The sequence below is a fragment of the Mustelus asterias genome, chromosome 6 (assembly GCF_964213995.1).
Source record: "Mustelus asterias chromosome 6, sMusAst1.hap1.1, whole genome shotgun sequence".
NCBI lineage: Eukaryota > Metazoa > Chordata > Chondrichthyes > Carcharhiniformes > Triakidae > Mustelus > Mustelus asterias.
This window is the reverse complement of record NC_135806.1, coordinates 113,908,034-113,929,822: the sequence shown is the minus strand read 5'-3', so window position 1 is coordinate 113,929,822 and position 21,789 is coordinate 113,908,034. Positions and strand designations below refer to the sequence as shown.

At 41.2% G+C, this 21,789-nt stretch overlaps 1 protein-coding gene across 2 annotated transcripts in view; it reads left to right on the top strand.

The window, feature by feature from the left end:
- Positions 1-21,789, top strand: part of ap3b1a (adaptor related protein complex 3 subunit beta 1a) — a 253,817-nt gene that overhangs the window by 26,220 nt on the left and 205,808 nt on the right. Inside the window, exons 1-6 of one of the 2 annotated variants that reach the window (XM_078214963.1) lie at positions 5,632-5,785; positions 7,959-8,034; positions 12,954-13,028; positions 15,870-15,965; positions 17,830-17,990; positions 19,183-19,249. In XM_078214963.1, coding sequence (XP_078071089.1) covers positions 5,661-5,785; positions 7,959-8,034; positions 12,954-13,028; positions 15,870-15,965; positions 17,830-17,990; positions 19,183-19,249 — 600 coding nt within the window. In that variant the 5' untranslated portion in view covers positions 5,632-5,660. Of the gene's footprint in view, positions 1-5,631; positions 5,786-7,958; positions 8,035-12,953; positions 13,029-15,869; positions 15,966-17,829; positions 17,991-19,182; positions 19,250-21,789 lie in introns of those variants that run through there. The other variant, XM_078214962.1, reaches the window with a different exon arrangement.

Genomic DNA, 21,789 nt, shown 5'->3' with positions numbered 1-21,789 from the left:
TAGTGGGTGTGAAACTAGGTGAGGAGGGTGTACTGTGGTACAGTGGGTTAGCACTGCTGCTTCACAGTGCCAGGGACCCGGCTTCAATTCCAACCTCTGGTCACCGTCAGTGTGGAGTTTGCACGTTCTCCCCGTGTCTGCGTGGGTTTCCTCCGGTTATCTCCCACAATTCAAACATGTGCGGGTTAGGTTGATTGGCCATGCTGAATTAACCATGGTGTCAGGAGGATTAGCAGGGTAAATATGAGGGGTTACGGGAGTGGGGGCCTGGGTGGGATTGTGGTCGGTGCAGACTCGATGGGCCGAGTGGCCTCCTTCTGCAGTGTAGGGATTCTATGATGCAATAATGCTGCTAAAATTGATGTGAAAAGCGGTAATGTAAATGTATTGGACTTGAATACTACAAGTTCTGAAATGCACCAAATTAATTAGTGTTAAAAATCTATTTGGAGCACAGGGTCGGCTGATCCCAGATAGTAACAAAAGAGAGATAAATATTTAAGGGAGTGGTTTGGTTAAAAATTCACTCTTGTTTAAATAAAAGGGTTGAATGACATTGCAAACCATCAGTGTTAAGGGAAGGGTTTTAAAATGTGCAAGGAATCTGGTACTTGGAGGAATGGGTTACATTGTAGTGGGTAAAATCCAGCTGAAGGTGGAGTTGTAAATGTAGGTTTTACAGATGTGTATTTGGTGATCAAAGGTGATTGGGGGGGGTGGGGGGGATGGTGGGGGGGTCGGAGTGGTAGTTACCTTTTAATGTTAAAGGAAAGCTGTTACTCTGGACCTCCAAACAGGATTGTTCAGCAGCAGTGTACAATTTGAGTACAACTGGATGAATCCGGGTTTTTACTGGGTGAGGAGTGTACATTGTGAAACTGGATAACACAGTTTCTGAGGATTTGCTCCTTGAATAGATAAAACTAGTAAAGGTTCAGATGCTTCTGGTTACTAACCAAGCTGAAGAAACCTGATCTTCATTAGTCAGCAGAGGGTTATCATTTATTTTCCTGGAAATTCAATTCATCCTTTGGTCGGCTGCAGTGATAATTTGGAACAAAGAACAATACAGCACAGGAACAGGCCCTTCAGCCCTCCAAGCCCGCGCCGCTCATGTGCCCAACTGGACCATTCGTTTGTATCCCTCTATTCCCAGTCTGTTCATGTGGTTATCTAGATAAGTCTTAAATGATCCCAGCGTGTCTGCCTCAATCACCTTGCTTGGCAGTGCATTCCAGGCCCCCACCACCCTCTGTGTAAAATACGTCCCCCTGACATCTGTCACCTCCGACCTGGGAAAAAGCTTCCCACTGTTCACCCTATCTATGCCCTTCATAATTTTATACACCTCTATTAGGTCGCCCCTCTTCCTCTGTCTTTCCAGGGAGAACATTCCCAGTTTACCCAATCTCTCCTCATAGCTAAGACCCTCCATACCAGGCAACATCCTGGTCAACCTTTTCTGTACTCTCTCCAAAGCCTCCACATCCTTCTGGTAGTGTGGCGACCAGAACTGGACGCAGTATTCCAAATGTGGCCTAACCAACGTTCTATACAGCTGCATCATCATATGCCAACTTGTTTATTCTATGCCCCATCCAATAAAGGTTACTATTTCAAAGCGGTGCATTTTGTCATTATTTGTATACGGGAGACTAATTGGGAAGAAGAAAAGTAGACTTTGGTTTGCCGCGTACAGTGGGAGTATTGATTAAGGAGCTGAAAGATGAAAAACTGCATGTCCTTTGGACTTGTTCAACATTTTACATGGTGACTAGTTTCTCCTTCGATACCTCTGCACGAAGCAAAACAGGAGATTCTCCTTGGAACTGAAATTACTGAAGTGTATTTGACAGGTGACATTTTGCCTTGATTTCTTCATTCTAAACACTCATTCAAGCACTTGAAGCTGTCACACCTCTGCTTCATACCCATGTTGAGTCATAACAGCCCCTTAAGGCAGAGTGCTTTTTCAAAAAGTCCCAAGCTCCAGCGAAAGCAGTTTGAGGATTCGCAACACTAGTTTATCAGGTGAGTAGCTGAACCATGCACGCCAAGAAGGTCCCAGGTTTAAATTCTTGGCAAAGTTGTCTGAGGAGAATCAAAAAGGGTGCATCATATCTCTCAGCAAGTGTCGTTCCAAACCTGCCAAAATTCCGATGTCCAGACACACCTACTGAACGTGTCATGTCGTGGGCAGGACTGGAGGTGAATTTGATGAGCCTGCCAATGATTGCACTCACTGCTTACACATGAATAAATACTAAGATAAAAGAAAATGACTGCAGATGCTGGAATGTGAATTACAAACAGAAAATGCTGGAAAATCGCAGCAGATCTGACGGCATCTGTGGAGAGAGAACAGAGCGAATATTTTACATCGAGATGTCTCTTCGTCAGAGTTGTGCATGAATAAATACTGTTTCATTTATTGATGGTGGTGCTTATCCAAAGTTTCTGAGATAGCCACTACTCTGTCTACTTATCTCAGATTACATCTCAGAACGTATTTTTCTGAAGCAGAATCAGTGTGTAACTTAATCAAGTATTCATCCATTTGGAGTTCCCAAGAACTGTTTTCTTTTGTGATAAAACCTTACGCACACATTTTTAGGAATTGTCTTGTTAAATATGCGATCTAGTGCAATTTGTAGCACGATAGGGTCGGCAGTGATATTGTCACTGGACTAATAATCCAGACACCCATGTTAATTCTCTGAGGATCAGAGTTCAAATCCCACCATAGCAGATGGTTATGGGTCCTGACAATATTCCAGCAATTATCCTGAAGACTTGTGCTCCAGAATGTGCTGTGCTCATAGTCAAGCTGTTCCAGAACAGCTACAACACTGGCATTTAACCAATGTGAAAAATTGCCCAGTATGTTCTGTGTAGAAAAAAACAGGACAAATCCATCCCATGGGATTTTGAAATCTGCTTTTGGAAGCAGATACAATAGTGAGTTTTAAGGGGTGTCTGGACAAATACATGAATAAGATGGAAATGGAAGGATATGGTCCCCGGAAGGGGAGGGGGTTTTAGTTCAGATGGGCAGCATGGTCGGTGCAGGCTTGGAGGGCCAAAGGGCCTGTTCCTGTGCTGTAATTTTCTTTGTTTTTTGAATATACTCTTGATCATCAACAGTTTTATCATGTGGTACTTAGTCAGCAATAACCTGCTCACGGACCCTCAGTTTGGTTCTGCCAGGGTCACTCAGCTTCTGACCTCATTACAGCCTTGGTTCAAACATGGACATAAGAGCTGAATGCCCAGAGGTGAGGTGAGCGTAACTGCCCTAGATATCAAGGCAGCATTTCACCGAGTATGGCATCAAGGAGCACGAGCAAAACTGGAGTCAATGGGAATCGGGGGGGGAAATCCCTCTACAAATTGGAGTCATACCTGGCTTAAAGGAAGATGATTTTGGTGGTTGGAGGTCAATCATCTCAGCTCCAGGGCATTGGTGCTGCAGTTCCTCAGCTTGGTGTCTTCAGCCCATCTATCTTCAACTTAGTCATCAATGACCTTCCTTCCATCATAAGATCAGAAGTGGGGATGTTTGCTGATTGCATAATGTTCACCATTCACAATCACTTGGATACTGAAACAGTCCATGAGCAAATGCAGCAAGAACTGGACAATATCCAAGACAGAGCTGACAAGTTGCAAGTAACTTCCATGCCACACAAGTGTGAGGCAATGACCATTTCCAACAAGAGAGAATCTAACTATTGCTTCTTGATATTCAGTGGCATTACCATCGCTGAATCCTCCACGATCAACATTTTGCCACTGACCAGAAACTGAACTGGACTAGCCATATAAATATTGTGCTTTCAAGAGCAGGTCAAAGACTTGGAATCCTGTGGCATGTAACTTGCCTCTTGACTTCCTAAAGCCTGCCCACCATCTACAAGGCACAAGTCAGGAGTATGATGGAATACTTTCCATTGGTCTGGATGGGTGCAGCTCCAACAATACTCGAGCAGCTCAACATCTTCTCGGTCAAAGCAGCCTGCTTGATTGCTACCCCTTGCACAAACATTTACTCCCTCCGCTACCGACAGACAGTGACAGCCATGTGCACCACTGCAGGAACTCACAAAGGCTCCTTAGGTGGCGGCACCTTCCTAACACATTACTGCAATTCTAGATTGAAAAGGACAGCAGACACCTGGAAACACCACCACCACCTCAAAGTTCCCCTCCAAGTCATTCACCACCCTGACTTGGAAATATATTGCCGTTCCATCTTTGTCACTGGGTCAAAATCCTGGAACTCCCTCCCTAACAACATTGTGGATGTATCTACACCACATGGACTGCTGCAGTTCACATAGGCAGCTCACCACCACCTTCTCATGGGCAAGTTGGGATGGACAGTAAATGCTGGCCAAGCCACTGACTCATTCCATAAATGATTTTTTTAAAAACACAGCATGGCAAGGGAAGATTGAATTCTATTTGACTTGGCCCATTGTGGCTTCACTGAAAAAGGTCATAACAGTTCCTTTGGGGAAGTCATGGAGGAATTCCCCACAGTTTGATCAAAAATATTGTTAAGATTCATTTAAAAAAAAAGATTTTTGCTGAATTGGTCTTCTAATGTTCAAAGATGATTTGACAATAACCTTTTGCATTACCTAATTGGGTAAATAGGGGAGGAGAGAAGTTAAGAATTTATTTCTATTCTTTTAGAATTAATCATCTCCAGACTGAGAACCAGCCGTATTTTGGGATTGGCTGTGTTTAATCAGCAACTAAAGGAACAGCGAGCTATTTCCTTTTTGTTCACCCAGTGGCACGTACTCTTGAGCTGCAAGTTGGTCTGTTATGAAAGTGCTAACAAAGCACAGGACCTAGAAGATTTGCAGTGTGTTACTCGAGGCATTGTTGCTGTGATATTTGACGTCCTGATTCACCGAGTTATCTGTTCTGGAGGGTAAAGGAGGAGCAAGATGATAGGCAACATCTTGAAAATGGATGTTTTAGACTGAGAAAGAGAGCAAACCGTTTTGGACAAGACATGTTAAATTGAAAATTGCTTCAGATTTTAAAAGATGTATTTAATTTATTAACTTTGATCAAATTCCCTACGAGTTACGGTATGCTGAATGATTATCACAAGGGCTGTTCTGCCAGAGTTTGCAGTTCCTGCATAAATATGTTGTGTGTTTTCATTCTGTGGCACTTGACGATTTGTAAACTGTTTGCTGGGGCTGTTCATTGGATTATTTTAATTGGCATTTCAGCTTTCATTGAAACTTTATTGCACAAGTTTTTACGTGTAACAAGATAACGAAACATCTCATTTTATACTTTGTTCCACACATTCAAAACAGTCGAGGTTAAGAAGTTATGGATTAGGACAGGAAGTGGAATTGTCACTTAAGAGTTCCAAACTTGATTGTTAAGTGCTGCTGCACCTTGTTGATAGGCATGGAATATTTGCAAAGGGAAACCATTCCAAGATATGGCCAAATGTTTTAATGAAAGTACAGTGAGGTAATCCATTGGCAATGCTTCTTTTGTTCGTCTGTAATGTGGCTGTTGGTATACAGTGGAATTGCACATGCTTGGCAATATCCCAGCAGGAGCGAGTTTGGCAGAAGTAAAATTTGAGACTCATTCCAGGCCTGAAATCTGGGATTTTGGATACCATGGCTCTAGTGAAGAATGTACTGGTGGTTGCAGATAGTCTTCAGCTATCACTGACTATGCAGCAGACTGCGGAAGAACAAGGCCTGACAGATGTTAACAGTGGAAGTGAACAGCAATTGATTGGGTATGTGCCAGCACTCAAATGTTAGTATTGTCGTTACATTAAAGTTAATGGCCTGGAGTTTCTGCTTTGTGGCATTGGTTTTCTCAATTCAACCAAGATCTTGGAATTCTGAACATGAGAACAGACCTCAACCGTACAACTGGCCTCACCAGCCATTGGAAGTTTCCACTAAATGTGCTAGTTTGTCTTCCAAAATTTAAACTGATTCTTTTTGGTGCAAGGGCACAAATAGCAATATTTTAAAAACTTCTGTATGTAATTATTTTAAACAACATACAGTACTCCAATGTAACTAGGGAATGTTTCTGTATATTTTCAAGTTTCTGCCATGATTCAATGGCAGCACATTTACTTGTAAGTCACACAAGGTTGCAGGTTCAGGCTCTGCTCCAGGACTTGAACACAAAACTCAAAGCTGACACTCCAGTGCATTACTGAGGGAATGTTGCACTGCCAGATGTGACATCTTTTGTTGATGTGTTAAACTCCGATCCTATCTGCTTGCTCAGGTGAATGTTAAATGTCCAGTGGCACTATTTCAGCAAAGATCATAAACATTCTCTTTGTGTTCTAGCCAATTTTTATCCCTCTTTCAACATCACGAAAGAACAAAATTATCTCGTCATTATTGCATTATTGTTTACGCGAGTTGCTACGTGCAAAATTGGCTGCTGCATTTTCTGCATCACAGCAGTGACTATACTTCAAAAGTGCTTAATTGGTGTAGAAGTCCATTTGAGATGTCTGATCATGAGAAACACAATAATGAAATTTTTATACTTGGTACGTTAAACTCAGGTGGTGAATTGACACTGATAGAAAATGCTTCTTTTGTGATGAACTCATTTTAAGCTGTGGTAATCAGATTGTACGTTTGTTGATATAAAATTTATTTATGAGTCACAAGGCTTACATTAGCACTGCAATGAAGTTACTGTGAAATTCCCCTAGTTGCCACACTCGGCACCTGTTCGGGTCAATGCACCTAACCAGCACATCTTTCAGACTGTGGGAAGAAACTGGAGCACCTGGAGGTAACCCACGCAGACGTGGAGAGAACATGCAAGCTCCACACAGACAATGATCCAAGCTGGGAATCGATCCCGGGTCCCTGGCGTTGAGGCAGCAGTGCTAACCACTGTGCCATCATGCTGCCCATGATATCCATATGGGGGGTTTAAGCAGGAGCACTTGGGATGCACCCATTTGGCTGTTTACACCTATAGCTGAAACTGCACTCTCGTTTTTAATAAATCCCCTGGACCTAGTACTTCGGGAATCTTTTCATACGATGGCGCGAAACATTCTACTAAATAGGTAAGCAAGCTTTCAAAATGTTTTGTTCAGACATCATTCTGCTTGAACCATCACTTTTTGAATAATATACGTTGATCAAGAAATGTTTTGAGACTTAAATGACTTTTTCATAGGCACACCTGGTCAATATTTAGATCTGCCGAAGTAACCGGTGAGACAAGTCTGACTTGTTTCATGAGCACATTAATATGAGGTTCGAGTTTTTTTTAAAAAAGTTGATATTTCTGATCTATTTTACAACCCAAAAGAATTTTGTTCCATCACTTACAATTGAAATAACGCATATTAATCTTTCTTTCCTTTTAAAGGGCCTGATTCGCCCTGAAATTTCCAGAATTATTGGTTTAGGTTTCGGGCTTAGTCGCCGATAAATTCACATTGCGTGTTGTGGTAGCATTTTGTTTAGCAGCAAAGTCTGAAGAAGTTGCTGGAGAAGAGCCCATAATTTCCTTAATTTGTAAGTAGTTGTTTGGTACTGAACCTGAGTATTGCTGAAGAAAAGAGACTATTTAACAAAAACATTTTGTCTCGTACTCGTCAGGGCAAAATGTCCTAATGAGTGCACGTTGAAAAACTTCAAGAAAATTTCAGCTCTAATAAGTATTTTAGCACCATTATGGTGCACAAATACCTTCACGAGAATACATTTTGCGACAAAATAGTGGAGATTTTTACTTCAGCCCTTCTTAGCTTTTGGTTTGAGTACAAACAGAGGATTTATTTTCATTGTTGTGTTTTCTTGTGTGGTTGAATATTCTGGATGCGAATAGTTGCAATTGTAGAAACGTGCAGGAGTGATGCTTGTCTCCTAACTTTTGTTTGTGCTTATTTTAATTACTATGTTTTCGTTTTTCAGGAATGAAGATCTTCATGAAATGTTGGAGAGCAGTAAGGACGCGCTTAAATTGGAGGCTATGAAGAGAATTGTTGGGGTGAATGATATTTTAATTTCAGTATTTGCAGTAGCTTCAATAGTTACAAATCTAAGTTGCCTACAGGTTAGTTTTTGGAGGTATAACTTGATAATTGTGAAGCACAGAAAGATGTGACACACCAACTAAGGCACAAATCTTTAGGAATTGTACGTCTGTATTGAATTGCTCTGAGACATACCATGGGACTGGTTCCCACGTGCAAAATGTTGCGCAGTTAGCTGCAATCTTGAAATTAGTTTGTTGGGAATTTGTACTTCATTCTGATTGATGGCTTCAGTGAATGAGAGTAAATCTAATGTTGCAGCATGGATCTGACTCACTATAAAAGCAACTGTGGCAAATAAGTTGGAAACTGAGGGAAAGCACCATAATCGTATGTGAGTTGAGCCATTTTAAACCACAGTGTTCAGTTAGTTTTGAATGTTCTTCAGGAATGGAAATGTGAAAGCCTGACCCGAGTTTATAACTCAGACGGGGTATATGTATACAGATTTGGATTTTAGTAGGTGTTTCTCTTGTTTGATGTATGCCATCATTGTGATAATGTTACTGGATTTGTAATCCAGAGGTTAGTCAATGCCTGAGAGAAATAAATTCAAATCCCGTTATGCAAGCTAAAGAATTTAAATTAAGTTGAAGTAAATCTAAAGTTTAAAAAAAAGTTAGTATCAGTAATGGTAATAATGAATTTGCTGGGTTCATTAATATGTTGGAATCTGCTGTCCTTGCCGAGTCTAGTGACTCTCGATCCACAGCAGTGTGGTTGACTCCTTGATGAGCCTTTTTAAAGCTCTGGTTTGACAACAACTGGAGTGTTGCATCCAGTTCTGGTCACGACATTTTAGGAAGGATGTGAAGGTCCATGAGTGGGTGTAGAGGAGATTAACCTGAATGGTTCCAAGGAAGAAAAATTTTAGCAACAAGGTTAGGTTGGAAAAAAGAATAAAGAGAGAAATTGGAGAATGAAAGAAGGCTAGCTAGAAATACAAAAACAGATGGTAAGAGTTTCTACAAGTATGTAAATAGTGTTGATCGTCTCGACAATGTATCTGGGCACTATTAATGAAAAAAAGGAAAAGTAAAGTTTATTAGTCACAAGTAAGGCTTACATTAACACTGCAATGAAGCTACTGTGAAATTCCCCTAGTCGCCACACTCAGGCGCCTGTTCGGGTCAATGCACCTAACCAGCATGTCTTTCTGTCTGTGGGAAGAAACCGGAGCACCCGGAGGAAACGCACACAGACATGGGGAGAACGTGCAAACTCCACACAGACACTGACCCAAGGGAATCTAACCCGGGTCCCTGGCGCTGTGAGGCAGCAGTGCTAACTGCTGTGACACCGTGCCGCCCCAGTGTCAAGTGTTGAACAGGTATTTTGTCTGTCTTTACTGTGGAAGACATGGAAAATTTCCCAAATAAACTTGAAAATTAAATGGTGAAAGGGAGGGAGGAACTCAAAATTAAAACCAATACCAGGGAAAATGTATTGGACTGATGGGCTGACAAATCCCCAGAACCTGATGACCTACATCCTAAGGGTTTTTAAAGAGGTGGCAGTAGGGATCGTAGAAGCATTGGTTATAATCTTCCAAATTTCCTTGGATTTTGGAAGGGCCCAAGGAAATGGGGAAGTAACAAATGTAACACCTTTGTTCAAGAGAGGAGGGAGACAGAAAACAGGAAACTGTAGGATAGTTAACTAAACATCTGTCATAGGGAAATTGCTAGAATTTAATATTGAGAAGGTTATAGAAGAATACTTGAAAAATGATAATGGGATCAGTCAGAGGTTTTGTGAAAGGGAAATCATGTTTAACTAATTTATTAGTGTTTTGAGTAAGTAACAAGCAAGGTGGGTTAAGGGGAAACCTACAGATTTGTGTACTTGGATTTCCAAAAGGCATTTGAAAGATGCCACGTCAAAGGTTACTAACTAAATAAGAGTTAATAATGGTGTGATGGAGTAACATATTAGTGTAGATAAAAGATTGGTTAGCGAACGCGAAGCACCGAGTAGGGATAAATAGCACATGCATCAGTGGTGGGGCCTCAACTATTTACAATCTGCATCAATGACTTTGAAGGGACCAAATACACGCTAGCTAAATTTACTGATGACATGATAGGTAGAAGAATAATTGTTCAGAGTCTATCAAAGGAAATATGTAGGTTAAGTATGTGGGAAAACATTGGCAGGTGGAGTATAATGTGGGAAAATGGAGGGAGATTGCAAGATACAGTGGTACAGAGGGATCTGGGTTTCTTGTCCCCTGAATCACAAAATGTGAATGTGTAGGTATAGCAAATAATTAGGAAGGCAAATGGAATGGGTTTTTTTGCGAGGGGAATGAAACATACAAGTAGGGATGTTTAGTGCAGCTATACGGGGCCTAGGTGAAAACTTTATCTGCAGTAGTCGTGCAGTTTTGATCTCCTTATTTGAAAAAGAATATAAATTAGCAGCAGTTGGAGAAGGCTTGCTCGACTAATTCCTGGGATGAACAAGTTGAGCCCATTGGACTTTGGAACAATGAGAAGTGATGATCTTGCAACATAATATCATAGAACCCCGACAGTGCAGAAGGGGGCCATTCAGTCCATTGAGTCTTCACCAATTCCCCAACAGAGCATCTTACCCAGGCCCACCCCATTTCCTGAGGGGACTTGATGGATGGATACAAGGTGCTCACAGAAAACAACCATTTTCTCCCGACCTCCAGTCCAGAGGATTGAGGAAACGTGCTCGAAACATTGCCAACTCCAGGCAGAGATTTTAATCTGTTCAATAGACTTCTTGGACGCTGTTAATTTGTAAGTGTTCAGGAAGCTCTTCCTAAATTAATCTTAGCAATTTACATCATCTGAGACACTGATCTCAACTGTAAATTATAATCAAATAATTGCTGAATTATTGTAACATAACTGAACTGTTTTTGTAACCTCTTTATTTTGTCAATTAACTTCATCTACCAATTAATTGTGTATTTAATAGTTAACATTTCAGTGCTGTAAACAATGATTCTGAGCTTGATAATCAACTGTTGCTGCATGATAAATGCCTGATTTTAAATAATTGCCAACAAAGGGTTCGTTCATGCACTGAGTAGCTTGTGGAGTTCCAAATGGGAAATTTAAAACAGAGGAATCAGTTCCTCGTGCCTTTACTGCTATTCACTGGGGTTTATAAGTGGTCTGTATCTTGATTTCATCCAGCTGTCTTGGCTCCAGGTGCTTTTATGGCCTTGGGGAGCATAAGTGCTAAAATAATCTAAACTTCATAATGTAAGAGTGAATGTAGTTTTCAGAACTCTTAGATGCAGACTGATGATGCGAGAGACTTCCTTAATCAGAACCTGAGGTGAAAAGCTCAAGGATTTGTTTGATCTTTCCTTAGTTGACCACCTTGAGGGCATCCGTCCCACTGTTTGAGGGAATGGAGCTCTGTAGGGTGTTGTCGTAATGAACTACTATTGAACCAGAGCATTATGACTCCTAGCTTCTTGGATAGCTGTGACAATGACCTTATAGATGTACTCTAGAGAACTCAGCTGGAAATGGACAGTTATATTTGAATGGATTGGCATAGAACCATGTGACATAAGAAGATGTCATGAGTAAAAGATTAAGACTGTTTCAGCACAGTGTGGAGAATGGGGGAGGGGTCCACTTAAGCAGAGTGAACAGTGTTTCACGCACCACTCTGAAACGATGATACTTTGAAGGATCTCGGAGGAAATGGTGTATGGAGATGTCGCTAGTACTGATATGGGTGAAAGGTTAATGTTTTATTTCGGAAGGGGTGACTGTTGTGAACAATGTTGGCTACCAGTGAGGGCAGGAAGAGTAGTTGTGTGGTTAGGAGTTGAGAAGAAAGTGTTTGAGCCAGAGGTGTGTGTTTTGGATAAATAAGCTTGAAGAGCCCAGTGATTGAGGAGAGACAGGTGGCCATAGAGATGAGGGCTTGGGGTTAGAATTTGGGAGACTGGAGAGATTTGGGAACTGGGATGAGGGAAAGGGAGGATCTTGAATGCTCCTGTTTATGATCACTTTTTGAAAAGGATGTCGAGAAATCTATAAACTCCTTGTGATATAGAATTGAGGTGCTCCCCTTTCTTGTTGTGGAAAAGGCTTAACAGGTATTGAACCCAGAGTGGCCTTGGTCTCTCCAATTGTATGAAACATCAGCTTGATTCAGTCAAACAAATCTCTCTTTATTGGTCATTCTCAATTTTATTTTCCGTGCTGTGGTGACCCACTGGAACTACGTATTATATGCCTGGACACACCCCTGCTGCGCCTGACCCGAGACTCCTCCCTTTCCACCTAATTGAGGCATAAAGGTAATGGTTCCTCCCCTCTGCCTCAGTCTGGACTAGGCTAGCTACAAGGGTGTGTTCCAGTTCTTTGTGATTAAAAGCCTGTTTTATTTCACACTCGCTATAGTCCTCGTGAATTGATGGTGCATCACGTGCTATCTGCTGGCTCCCTCTTGATATCATTAATCTCGCCACTGGGATCCATAAAAAGAGTTGGCATTGAATTTCTACCTTGCAGTGTCTACTTTGTAAGGCTGGTGGTGAGACAACAAACGCTGCAAGGCGCAGAGCGCGCAAGCTGTAAGCCTTCCATTTAAGGCAAAAAAAAAAGTCGGAGCATGTAAACTTGAACTATTTATAATTTAACTATAAAATGAGTGTCAGCATTACTGTCCTCCCATCTCTTTTCAAATTATCAAGAATCATCCATGCCCCATGCTATTGTTTAAAGTTCATATGTTTTTGTAATAATGGTAACAAAATCCATTTACAAATTTAAATGGATTATCATGGCTTTAGACATTGCATAATTAACATAGAAAAATATATCTGCTAACCAATCTGATTCTGTAATGGAGACTATAATTCATGTTACAGATGATTGCTAAAGGAAAAAATGCTTCAGAGTTATTTCCTGCTGTCGTGAAGAATGTGGCTAGTAAAAACATTGAGGTATGTTCCACTTGCTGTTTTTCCTTCTGATATTGTGAATACATTTTATAATTAATACACCCATCGGTGAATGTAATGCCAAGTCATGTACTTAGAATGCAAAGTAGACAACCATTATTACTAATTGTTCCACATTATCATCAGAGCTGGGCCACGTGCTTTATTTAAATAATGCTTACCTTCTGAGTGATTTTCCAACCCCGTTTTGGTTAGCAGTAAAGTTCTCGTTTTGTGGAATCAAACTTTGCTTTTCTGCAATCTATGAATTAGGTAAATTCTTGTTTTGTGTGTGAGAGATTGGGTCATAGCATGAGAGCTTTCATAGAATAGGTGATACAAAAATAACACATTAATGAATCACCAGTATACAGTTTTTAAAAAATCGAACATTTGACCAGTATGTCACGGAGTTTGCTGCACCAGAATTGATGGATTAATTAAATTGCTTGGTTAGGAAGGTCTGCCTGTGTTCTTAAAGCTGGACAGGGTAGTGTTATGATTAGTATCACATCAGGAAGCATGGTAGCACAGAGAGAAATAACACTTAGTCTGAGAGCAGAGTCACGTCATCCTGAGTGCTCCTGTTTCTGGTCACACATTGTTTTTTTGGGAAAGAAGGCTTTTACTGCAGATTTGCAGTCAGATTATGTGTGTGTTTCTAGTGGCTAGCATTGATTTTATTTAAAGTAAATCTGGGCAACAGCAAATCGACTATTTTGCAACTTTGAGTGAATTGATGTTGGTGACTGTGCAAATGAACATTGTAAGAACTTTAAATAATTCCTGGTGCAAATTTTTGGAAGCTTCTTAGAGTCATAGAGGTTTACAGCATGGAAACAGGCCCTTCAGCCCAACCTGTCCATGCTGCCCTTTTTTTTTAAACCCCTAAGCTATTCCCAATTGGCCCATATCCCTCTATACCCATCGTACCCATGTAACTATCTAAATGCTTCTTAAAAGATAAAATTGTACCCGCCTCTACTACTACCTCTGGCAGCTTGTTCCAGACACTCACCACCCTCTGTGAAAAAATTGCCCCTCTGGACACTTTTGTATCTCTCCCCTCTCACCTTAAACCTATGCCCTCTAGTTTTAGACACCCCTACTTTTGGGAAAAGATATTGACTATCTACCTTGTCTATGCCCCTCATTATTTTATAGACCTCTATAAGGTCACCCCTCAGCCTCCTACGCTCCAGAGGAAAAAGTCCCAGTCTATTCAGCCTCTCCTTATAATTCAATCCATCAAGTCCCGGTAGCATCCTAGTAAATCTTTTCTGCACTCTTTCTAGTTGAATAATATCCCTTCTATAATAGGGTGATCAGAATTGCACACAGTATTCCAAGTGTGGCCTTACCAATGTCTTGTACAACTTCAACAAGACGTCCCAACTCCTGAATTCAACGTTCTGACCGATGAAACCAAGCAGGCCAAATGCCGCCTTCACCACTCTGTCCACCTGTGACTCCACTTTCAAGGAGCTATGAACATGTACCCCTAGATCTCTTTGTTCTGTAACTCTCCCCAACGCCCTACCATTAACTGAGTGAGTCCTGCCCTGGTTCAATCTACCAAAATGCATCATCTCGCATTTGCCTAAATTAAACTCCATCTGCCATTCGTCAGCCCACTGGCCCAATTGATCAAGATCCCATTGCAATTGGAGATAACTTCACTGTCCACTATGCCACCAATCTTAGTGTCATCTGCAAACTTACTAACCATGCCCCCTTGTCTTGTCCAACTTGATCAGAAATCTGCCCATATAATTGTAATAGATTTATAAAAGAATATATTTTCAGATATATTTGGTCTCTTCAGTTGAGTATTTGTGAAAAGTCCTTTGAAGGGCTTCGTGATAACATTTTATCTGTTAAGAAAATTTGCAATTATAGAACATAGGAAAACATCAAGTGGCAACTTTAGTAGCTGAGGAATAAATTCTTCTCTTCATTCAGAAGAAACAAGTAGGCCACATGGGCAGCATTGAATTTATTTTTCAAGGTTTTGTCTTTGTCAGGTCCATTAGTGAATGCTTAAATTTCTTAATCTGCACTTGGAAAATCTGTTTAATTTCCATTGTCAACGTTTTCTTGGCAGTTGTCAAAAGTATATCCTGCTATCAAACCGCTCTGCAAAATACAAACATATGAATAAGGAGCAGGAGTAGGCCGTTCAGCCCCTCGGGCTTGCTGCGCCATTTAATACAATGGTGGTTGATCTGATGGTAACCTCAACTCTGCATCTGATGGTAACCTCAAATCTGCATCTGATGGTAACCTCAAATCCAGCCTACCATATCACTTATAACTCATCACTCCTTTCCCAAGAGTCTATCTACCTCTGACTTAAAAATATAAATAGACTCTGCTTCTACCGCCTTTTCAGGAAGAGAATTCCAAATACACGCAACCTTGTGAGAGAATTTTTTTTGCCTCATCTTCATTATAAATGGGTGACTCCTTATTTTTGAACAGTGACCCCCTAGTTCTAGATTCTCCAACAAGGGGGAAACATCCTCTTCTCACCCACCCTATTAAAACCCTTCACGATCTTGTATGTCAATCAAGTTACCTCTTACTCTTCTAGACTCTAGCAGATACAAGCCTAGCCTCTCTAACCTTTTCTCATAAGACAACACACCCCTTCCCGGTATTAGTCTGGTAAACCTTCTCATCCTCTCTTAAATAAGATGACCAACAGTGTCCACTGTACTGCAGACTGCAATACCGTACCAGTTCCTCTCTCCACTTGATAGCCAGTAATAGCTACACAATGAATGTCTCTGAGCTGAGTTACTAACTATAGATTTTTTTGCTGCTTTGCTTGTTTTTTTACAGTTGAAGAAATTGGTGTATGTTTACCTTGTACGTTATGCAGAAGAGCAGCAAGATTTGGCCTTGTTATCAATTAGCACATTTCAGCGTGCACTGAAGGTTAGTGTTGTCAGAAGAGGCGGAAGCAATGTCCATGCAATACTTAAGGAAATTAAAGCTATCAGAGCTAACTTGCCAACCAATCAGTATCCCTTTTCTCATGCAGTATAAACTGTTGTTCTCCTCTGAAATTTGGCATTCTTGCATTTGGCTTCACCAACATGTCCTTTTTTTCAGTCATATTCAAGCTTTTGTTTATTGTGAATATGAACAGCTTTCCTGCTTTGGATGTGCTTTTTATTCTTTGATTCCGTTAATTTCTGCTATTTTTCCAATAATACTCAAAATCTTTCCCCCTCGATCTTCATTTTCTTCCAAATAATACTACATGTAAAGAAATCTACCCGTCACGTTCTAGCAAAAGACTTCTACTTATGGCAGTGCAGCAAAGAAAATCCCGATGGAACTGTCAAGTTGACTATCTGAATTTTATAAATCCCGATTGAAACAACATGTCAGTATACACGTACAGCACATACAGTTGTAAACATGAGGCAATGTTTTTCTCTCCCACAAGCTGCACAATGCGATGCACATCCTGCACAGATCTTCAAGTATGCCTTCCTTTCCACTCAATCATGTGTTTCCCCACTCGTCTCTCTGGGACTTCTTAATCTTTGTGTAGTTGACTGTCAATGTTGGGAAGTCCTGCATAGGAGCCCCAGTATGGACAAAGCATGTGTGCAAGAGTCCATCTCTAGGAATAATACCCAGAAGACAGCAACACTCCTTTCTGTGCATTCTGTCATTAAGACCATTGTGACTTAAACTAGTGTTTATAATGTTCCTTCTCTGTTTTCAGTACTAGGCAATGTTATGATGTACTGTAGATATATTGCTATAGGTTGAATATATTGCGAACTTATTTACCGTGTTTCTTTTTAAATAAGTGTTTTGAGTGTCATTCATTGGCGAACTGCTATTCCATTTAATTTTTTTTTCGTCAAGGCCAACGTTTCAAACTAAAACCATGATTATGATGTATTCCTGCTTCAAAGTTAAGCAAACATATAGTGATTAACTGCATCAGCAGTTTTGGAGTATTTGGCTTTGATTTTTTTAAATATTCATTCCTGGGATGTGGGTGTTGCTGGCTGGACCTGCATTTATTGCTCATTCCAAATGGTCCTTGAATTTTCAGAGGGGAGTTGAGAGTTGACCACAATGCTGTGGACCTGGAGTCACATGTAGGCCAGATCAGCTAAGGATGGCAGATTTCCTTCCCTTAGTGAACCAGATGGGTTTTTATGACAATGGTTCCACATCGCCGTTAGATTTTTAAATTCCAGATTGTTATTGAATTCGTATTCCACCCAGAGCATCACCCTGGGTCTCTGGATTACTTGTCCAGTGACAAGACCACTATGCCACACCTCATTGCAGAAGGAGGAGATTTAAAGATGGCACTAATCAAGGATCGATGTTGTCACTGGCAGAGTTGAGCATGTTTTTCAATGCTGAACAATTCCTGGAATTTTCTTTTGAGTTTAAAAATTCTCAACTTTTTGCACTTAAGTATTGAGAAATGAAGACCAAACTCCCAGGTTCAGTATCTGGTTGGCATTTCAGCCAGGTATGAATAAGGGTGCTGAATCTGCAGATATCCACTCCATCTGACGAAGGAGCAGGGTTCCGAAAGCTAATGGCATTTGCTACCAAATAAACCTGTTGGACTTTAACCTGGTGTTGTTAAAACTCTTACTGGGCTCTCATAAGGTGACACACATGAAGGGTGGTTCCTTGGATTAAATTCTGAAGGATTACTGTAGTCCAAGAACCGCCTTTGGAAGCGTCATGTGGTTGGGAGGAGAGAAAAGGGCTTCCATGTGATTTGGCTTGTTATTTGCTCTGTTGTTCATTCTAGGATCCTAATCAGTTGATTCGGGCAAGTGCTTTACGAGTTCTGTCCAGTATTAGAGTATCAATCATTGTCCCAATAATGATGCTGTCTATTAAGGAAGCTGCCAGTGACCTGTCTCCATATGTCCGGAAAACTTCTGCCCATGCCATTCAGAAACTTTACAGGTGGGTAGATTTTGGTAAGATTTCAGTTTCTAGTATTCAGATTGTTACTATCTGTAAACCCAGCATTCTGTGGAGCCTTTGAATGATGGAATATACACAAGTTGACTGCTGTGTTTCCTACATTACAAAAGGCAACTTCATTGAATGTAAAATGCTTTGAGATATCCAGTGATCATGAAAAGCTTTATATAAAAGCAAGTCTTTTTTTGTGAAACCCCTACCCTCAACATTCCTCAGTTGAAACTTAACTGGACCAACCATATAAGTACCATACAAAGCAGGATGGAAGCTTGAAATTCCACAGTGAGTAACCCGACTCCTGACTTTCAAATCTGTCCACCATCTACAAGACACAAGTTAGGAGTGTGATGGCATACTCTCCACTTTTCCTGCACGAGTGCAGCTCCCAACAATAATCAAGAAACTTGACATGGTTCAGGACTAAGTAGCTTGCTTGATTGCCACCCCATCCACCACCTTGAGTCAACATTTCGAGTCTGGATGACCCTTCTAGCTCTGACGGAGGGTCATCTAGAATTGAAATGTTGGCTCTGTTCTCGGTCCACAGATGCTGTCAGACCTGAGATTTTCCAGCATTTTCTGTTTTGTTTCAGATTCCAGCGTCCGCAGTATTTTGCTTTTACCACCACCTTGAGTGTTCACCCCACCTCTCCAACCACTGCTGCACAATGTGCATTTATCGAGAATATGCACGGCAGCAATGTGCCACGTCCCCTTTAATAGCGTCTTCCAAACCTGTGATCTTTACTACCTAGAAAGACAAGGGTAGCAGACACTTGAGAACACCATTCGCCCGCAAGCTCACCTCCAAGGCACGCGTCTTCCTGATTTGGAATGATGTTGCTACTCCTTAGCTGTCTCTGGTTCAAAATCCTAGAATTTCCTCTCTGATAGCACCCTGGATTTTTTACAGTAACTTCACTGCAGTGTGAATGTAAGCATACTTGTGACTAATCAATAATAATAATGGATATTCTTGCACTACGTGGACTGCAACAGTTCAAGAAGGTGGTGCTCGCCCTGTTGGCGATGCCCTCATCCTAAGAATAAATTTTTTAAAAAATAATTTAATCCACTGTCTTATATTCAGTGTGTAAGTTCACCATATTAACTCAAATAAAAAAGGTCAGGAATTTATCATCTCAATTCTATTTCTTTGAACCACCCACAGTCTGGATGCAGAGCAGAAAGAACCATTAGTCGAGATCATAGAAAAGCTACTGAAAGATAAAAGTACGGTGAGTCATGCAGTTTACATGATCAAATTCTTTCAAGTTTATAAGATGCTCAGGAATTTTTCTGCCAGGCGTCTGTTATTCATGACAAATAATTGTGAAAATGTCTTTTATTGTGTTCATAGAATCACAGTACTTAACAGTGCAGGAGACACACATTCAGCCCATCGAGCCTGCACTAGCTCTCTGAAAGAGCATTCTGCCTAGTACCACTCCCCTGCATTATCCCTATAACCTTGCACGTTCTTTCTTTTGAGATAGCAATCCAATTCCCTTTGGAATACCTTCATCAAACCTGCCTCCATCATCATCCTCTCAGGAAGTTGATTCAAAACTCCAACCACCTTCTGGGTGAAAAAATATTTCCCCACGTTACTCCTTTTGCCAATTGTTTTGAATCTATCCCTTCTGGTTCTTGATGCTCCGTTAAGTGTGAAGTTTTTTTTCTCTTTGCCCTATTCATACCCCTGGTGTGATGCCAGCTACCTAGTGATTGGCTGGTCAAATGAAGTAGAATGTTCTCTTGGTAGTTGGTAAGAGGCAAGGTAAAGACTGCTCAAACAGCCTGCACCTGCAGAAACCCAAAATAAAGCATCTACAGTTGCATGTGTTTCCATGATTGGACAGCACTTGCTGAACAATCCAGAGTGTGCTAGTAGCTGCACTAATAATCAATGTCAGATAATCAGTCAAATTCATAATGTGGCTCATTTACATTTGTAATCAAGGACCTGTTCTTAGCAAACCAAGGGAATATGTTCAAGTTTGCACCTTTTGTGGGGAGCTTATAGTTCTCTTTTGCTTTCTTCCTGGCAATGCCGTAGCCAGTCCGAGTCGGCTTGCCATCCAATCCGCAACATTTTCCCCTGTATTGTTTCCTGCATTTGTCCTGCAAGATCAAAAACAACTTGTCTCTCTCTTTTCAGCAATGCTGAAAAGAAACTCCTCATTTAATCTGTAGCATAACCGAAAAATCCCTGCCATTTTACACAGTCCCTCAAGTAGACCGTTTAATTGTCCTGGAACCAGCCCAAAGTTATTCTCTGCTCTTAAAAGTTTTTTCCTTTTTCCTTTCCCAGCCAGGTAACTTGATTTGATTTATTATTGTCACATGTATTAGTATACAGCGAAAAGTATTGTTTCTTGCGTGCTACACAGACAAAGCATACCGTTCATAGAGAAGGAAAGGAGAGGGTGCAGAATGTAGTATTATAGTCATTGCTAGGGTGGAGAGAAAGATCAACTTAATACGAAGTAGGTCCATTCAAAAGTCTGATGGCAGCAGAGAAAAAGCTGTTCTTGAGTCGGTTGGTATGTGATCCCAGACTTTTGGATCTTTTTCCTGATGGAAGAAGGTAGAAGAAAGTATGTTCGGGGTGCATGGTGTCCTTGACTATGCTGGCTGCTTTTCCCAAGGCAGCGGGAAGTGTAGACCGAGTCAATGGATGGGAGGTGGCTTTGCGTGATGGACTGGGCTTCGTTCATGACCTTTTGTAGTTCCTTGTGGTCTTGGGCAGAGCAGGAGCCTTACCAAGCTATGATACAACTGGAAGGAATGCTCTCTATGGTGCATCTGAAGAAGTTGGTGAGAGCTGTAGCGGACATGCTAAATGTCCCTAGTCTCCTGAGAAAGTAGAGGCATTGGTGGGCTTTCTTATCGATACTTCTAATCCCAGAACTGACCTTCATTGGGAGGGTTGCACTTGAAGTTCTTTCCCTCTACTCCAAGCTAGGCAAATCTTTCTCCATCCAGTAAATCCTCATAAACTCGGTCCCTTCAATCTGAGTGCAATATCCAGGACCAAACATCTTTAGCTGCTTCATCAGAGACTTTTTTCCATCAGTGTTACATTCCAGAATGCCGAGGGCACATGAGCCTGGTCTTTATACACTTCAGTTTTTATTCACAAAAATGCACTTTGAACCCAAAGTAATATTCGTGTATCATACGTTCCAGGTAATGACCATCTTTAACAAGAGAGAACTTGACTATCTCTCCTTGATATGCATCAATATCACCATCACTGAATCCCCCACCAGCAACATCCTGGAGGTTACCATTGACGAGAATCTTAACTGGTCCAGCCACATAAATAGTGTGGGCAAGAACAGTTTGGAGGTTAAGTGAATACCTGACTCCCCAAAGCCTGCCCACAATCTACAGGACACAAGTCAGGAGTGTAATTGAATATTCTCCATTTGCTTGAATCTTTGTAGCTTCAACAACACTCGCGAAGCTTGGTCATCTTGGAGAAACGGTCCAATTTGACCAGCATCCCATCTACCATTTAAACATTCACTTATTCCATCACTGGCTCTGGTGTCCGCCATCTGTAAGATGCACTGCAGCAACCCGCCAAGGCTTCTTCGACCCCAGCTCCCAAAGCCACAGCCCCTCAAAGGGCAAGAATAGCAGGTACAAGAAAACGCCACAACCTGCAAGCTCCTTTCCCAAGTCGCTAACCACCCTGACGTGGAAATATATCCCTGTTCCTTCATTATTGCTAGTTTAAAATTCTGGACTACCCTCTCAGCATTTCACC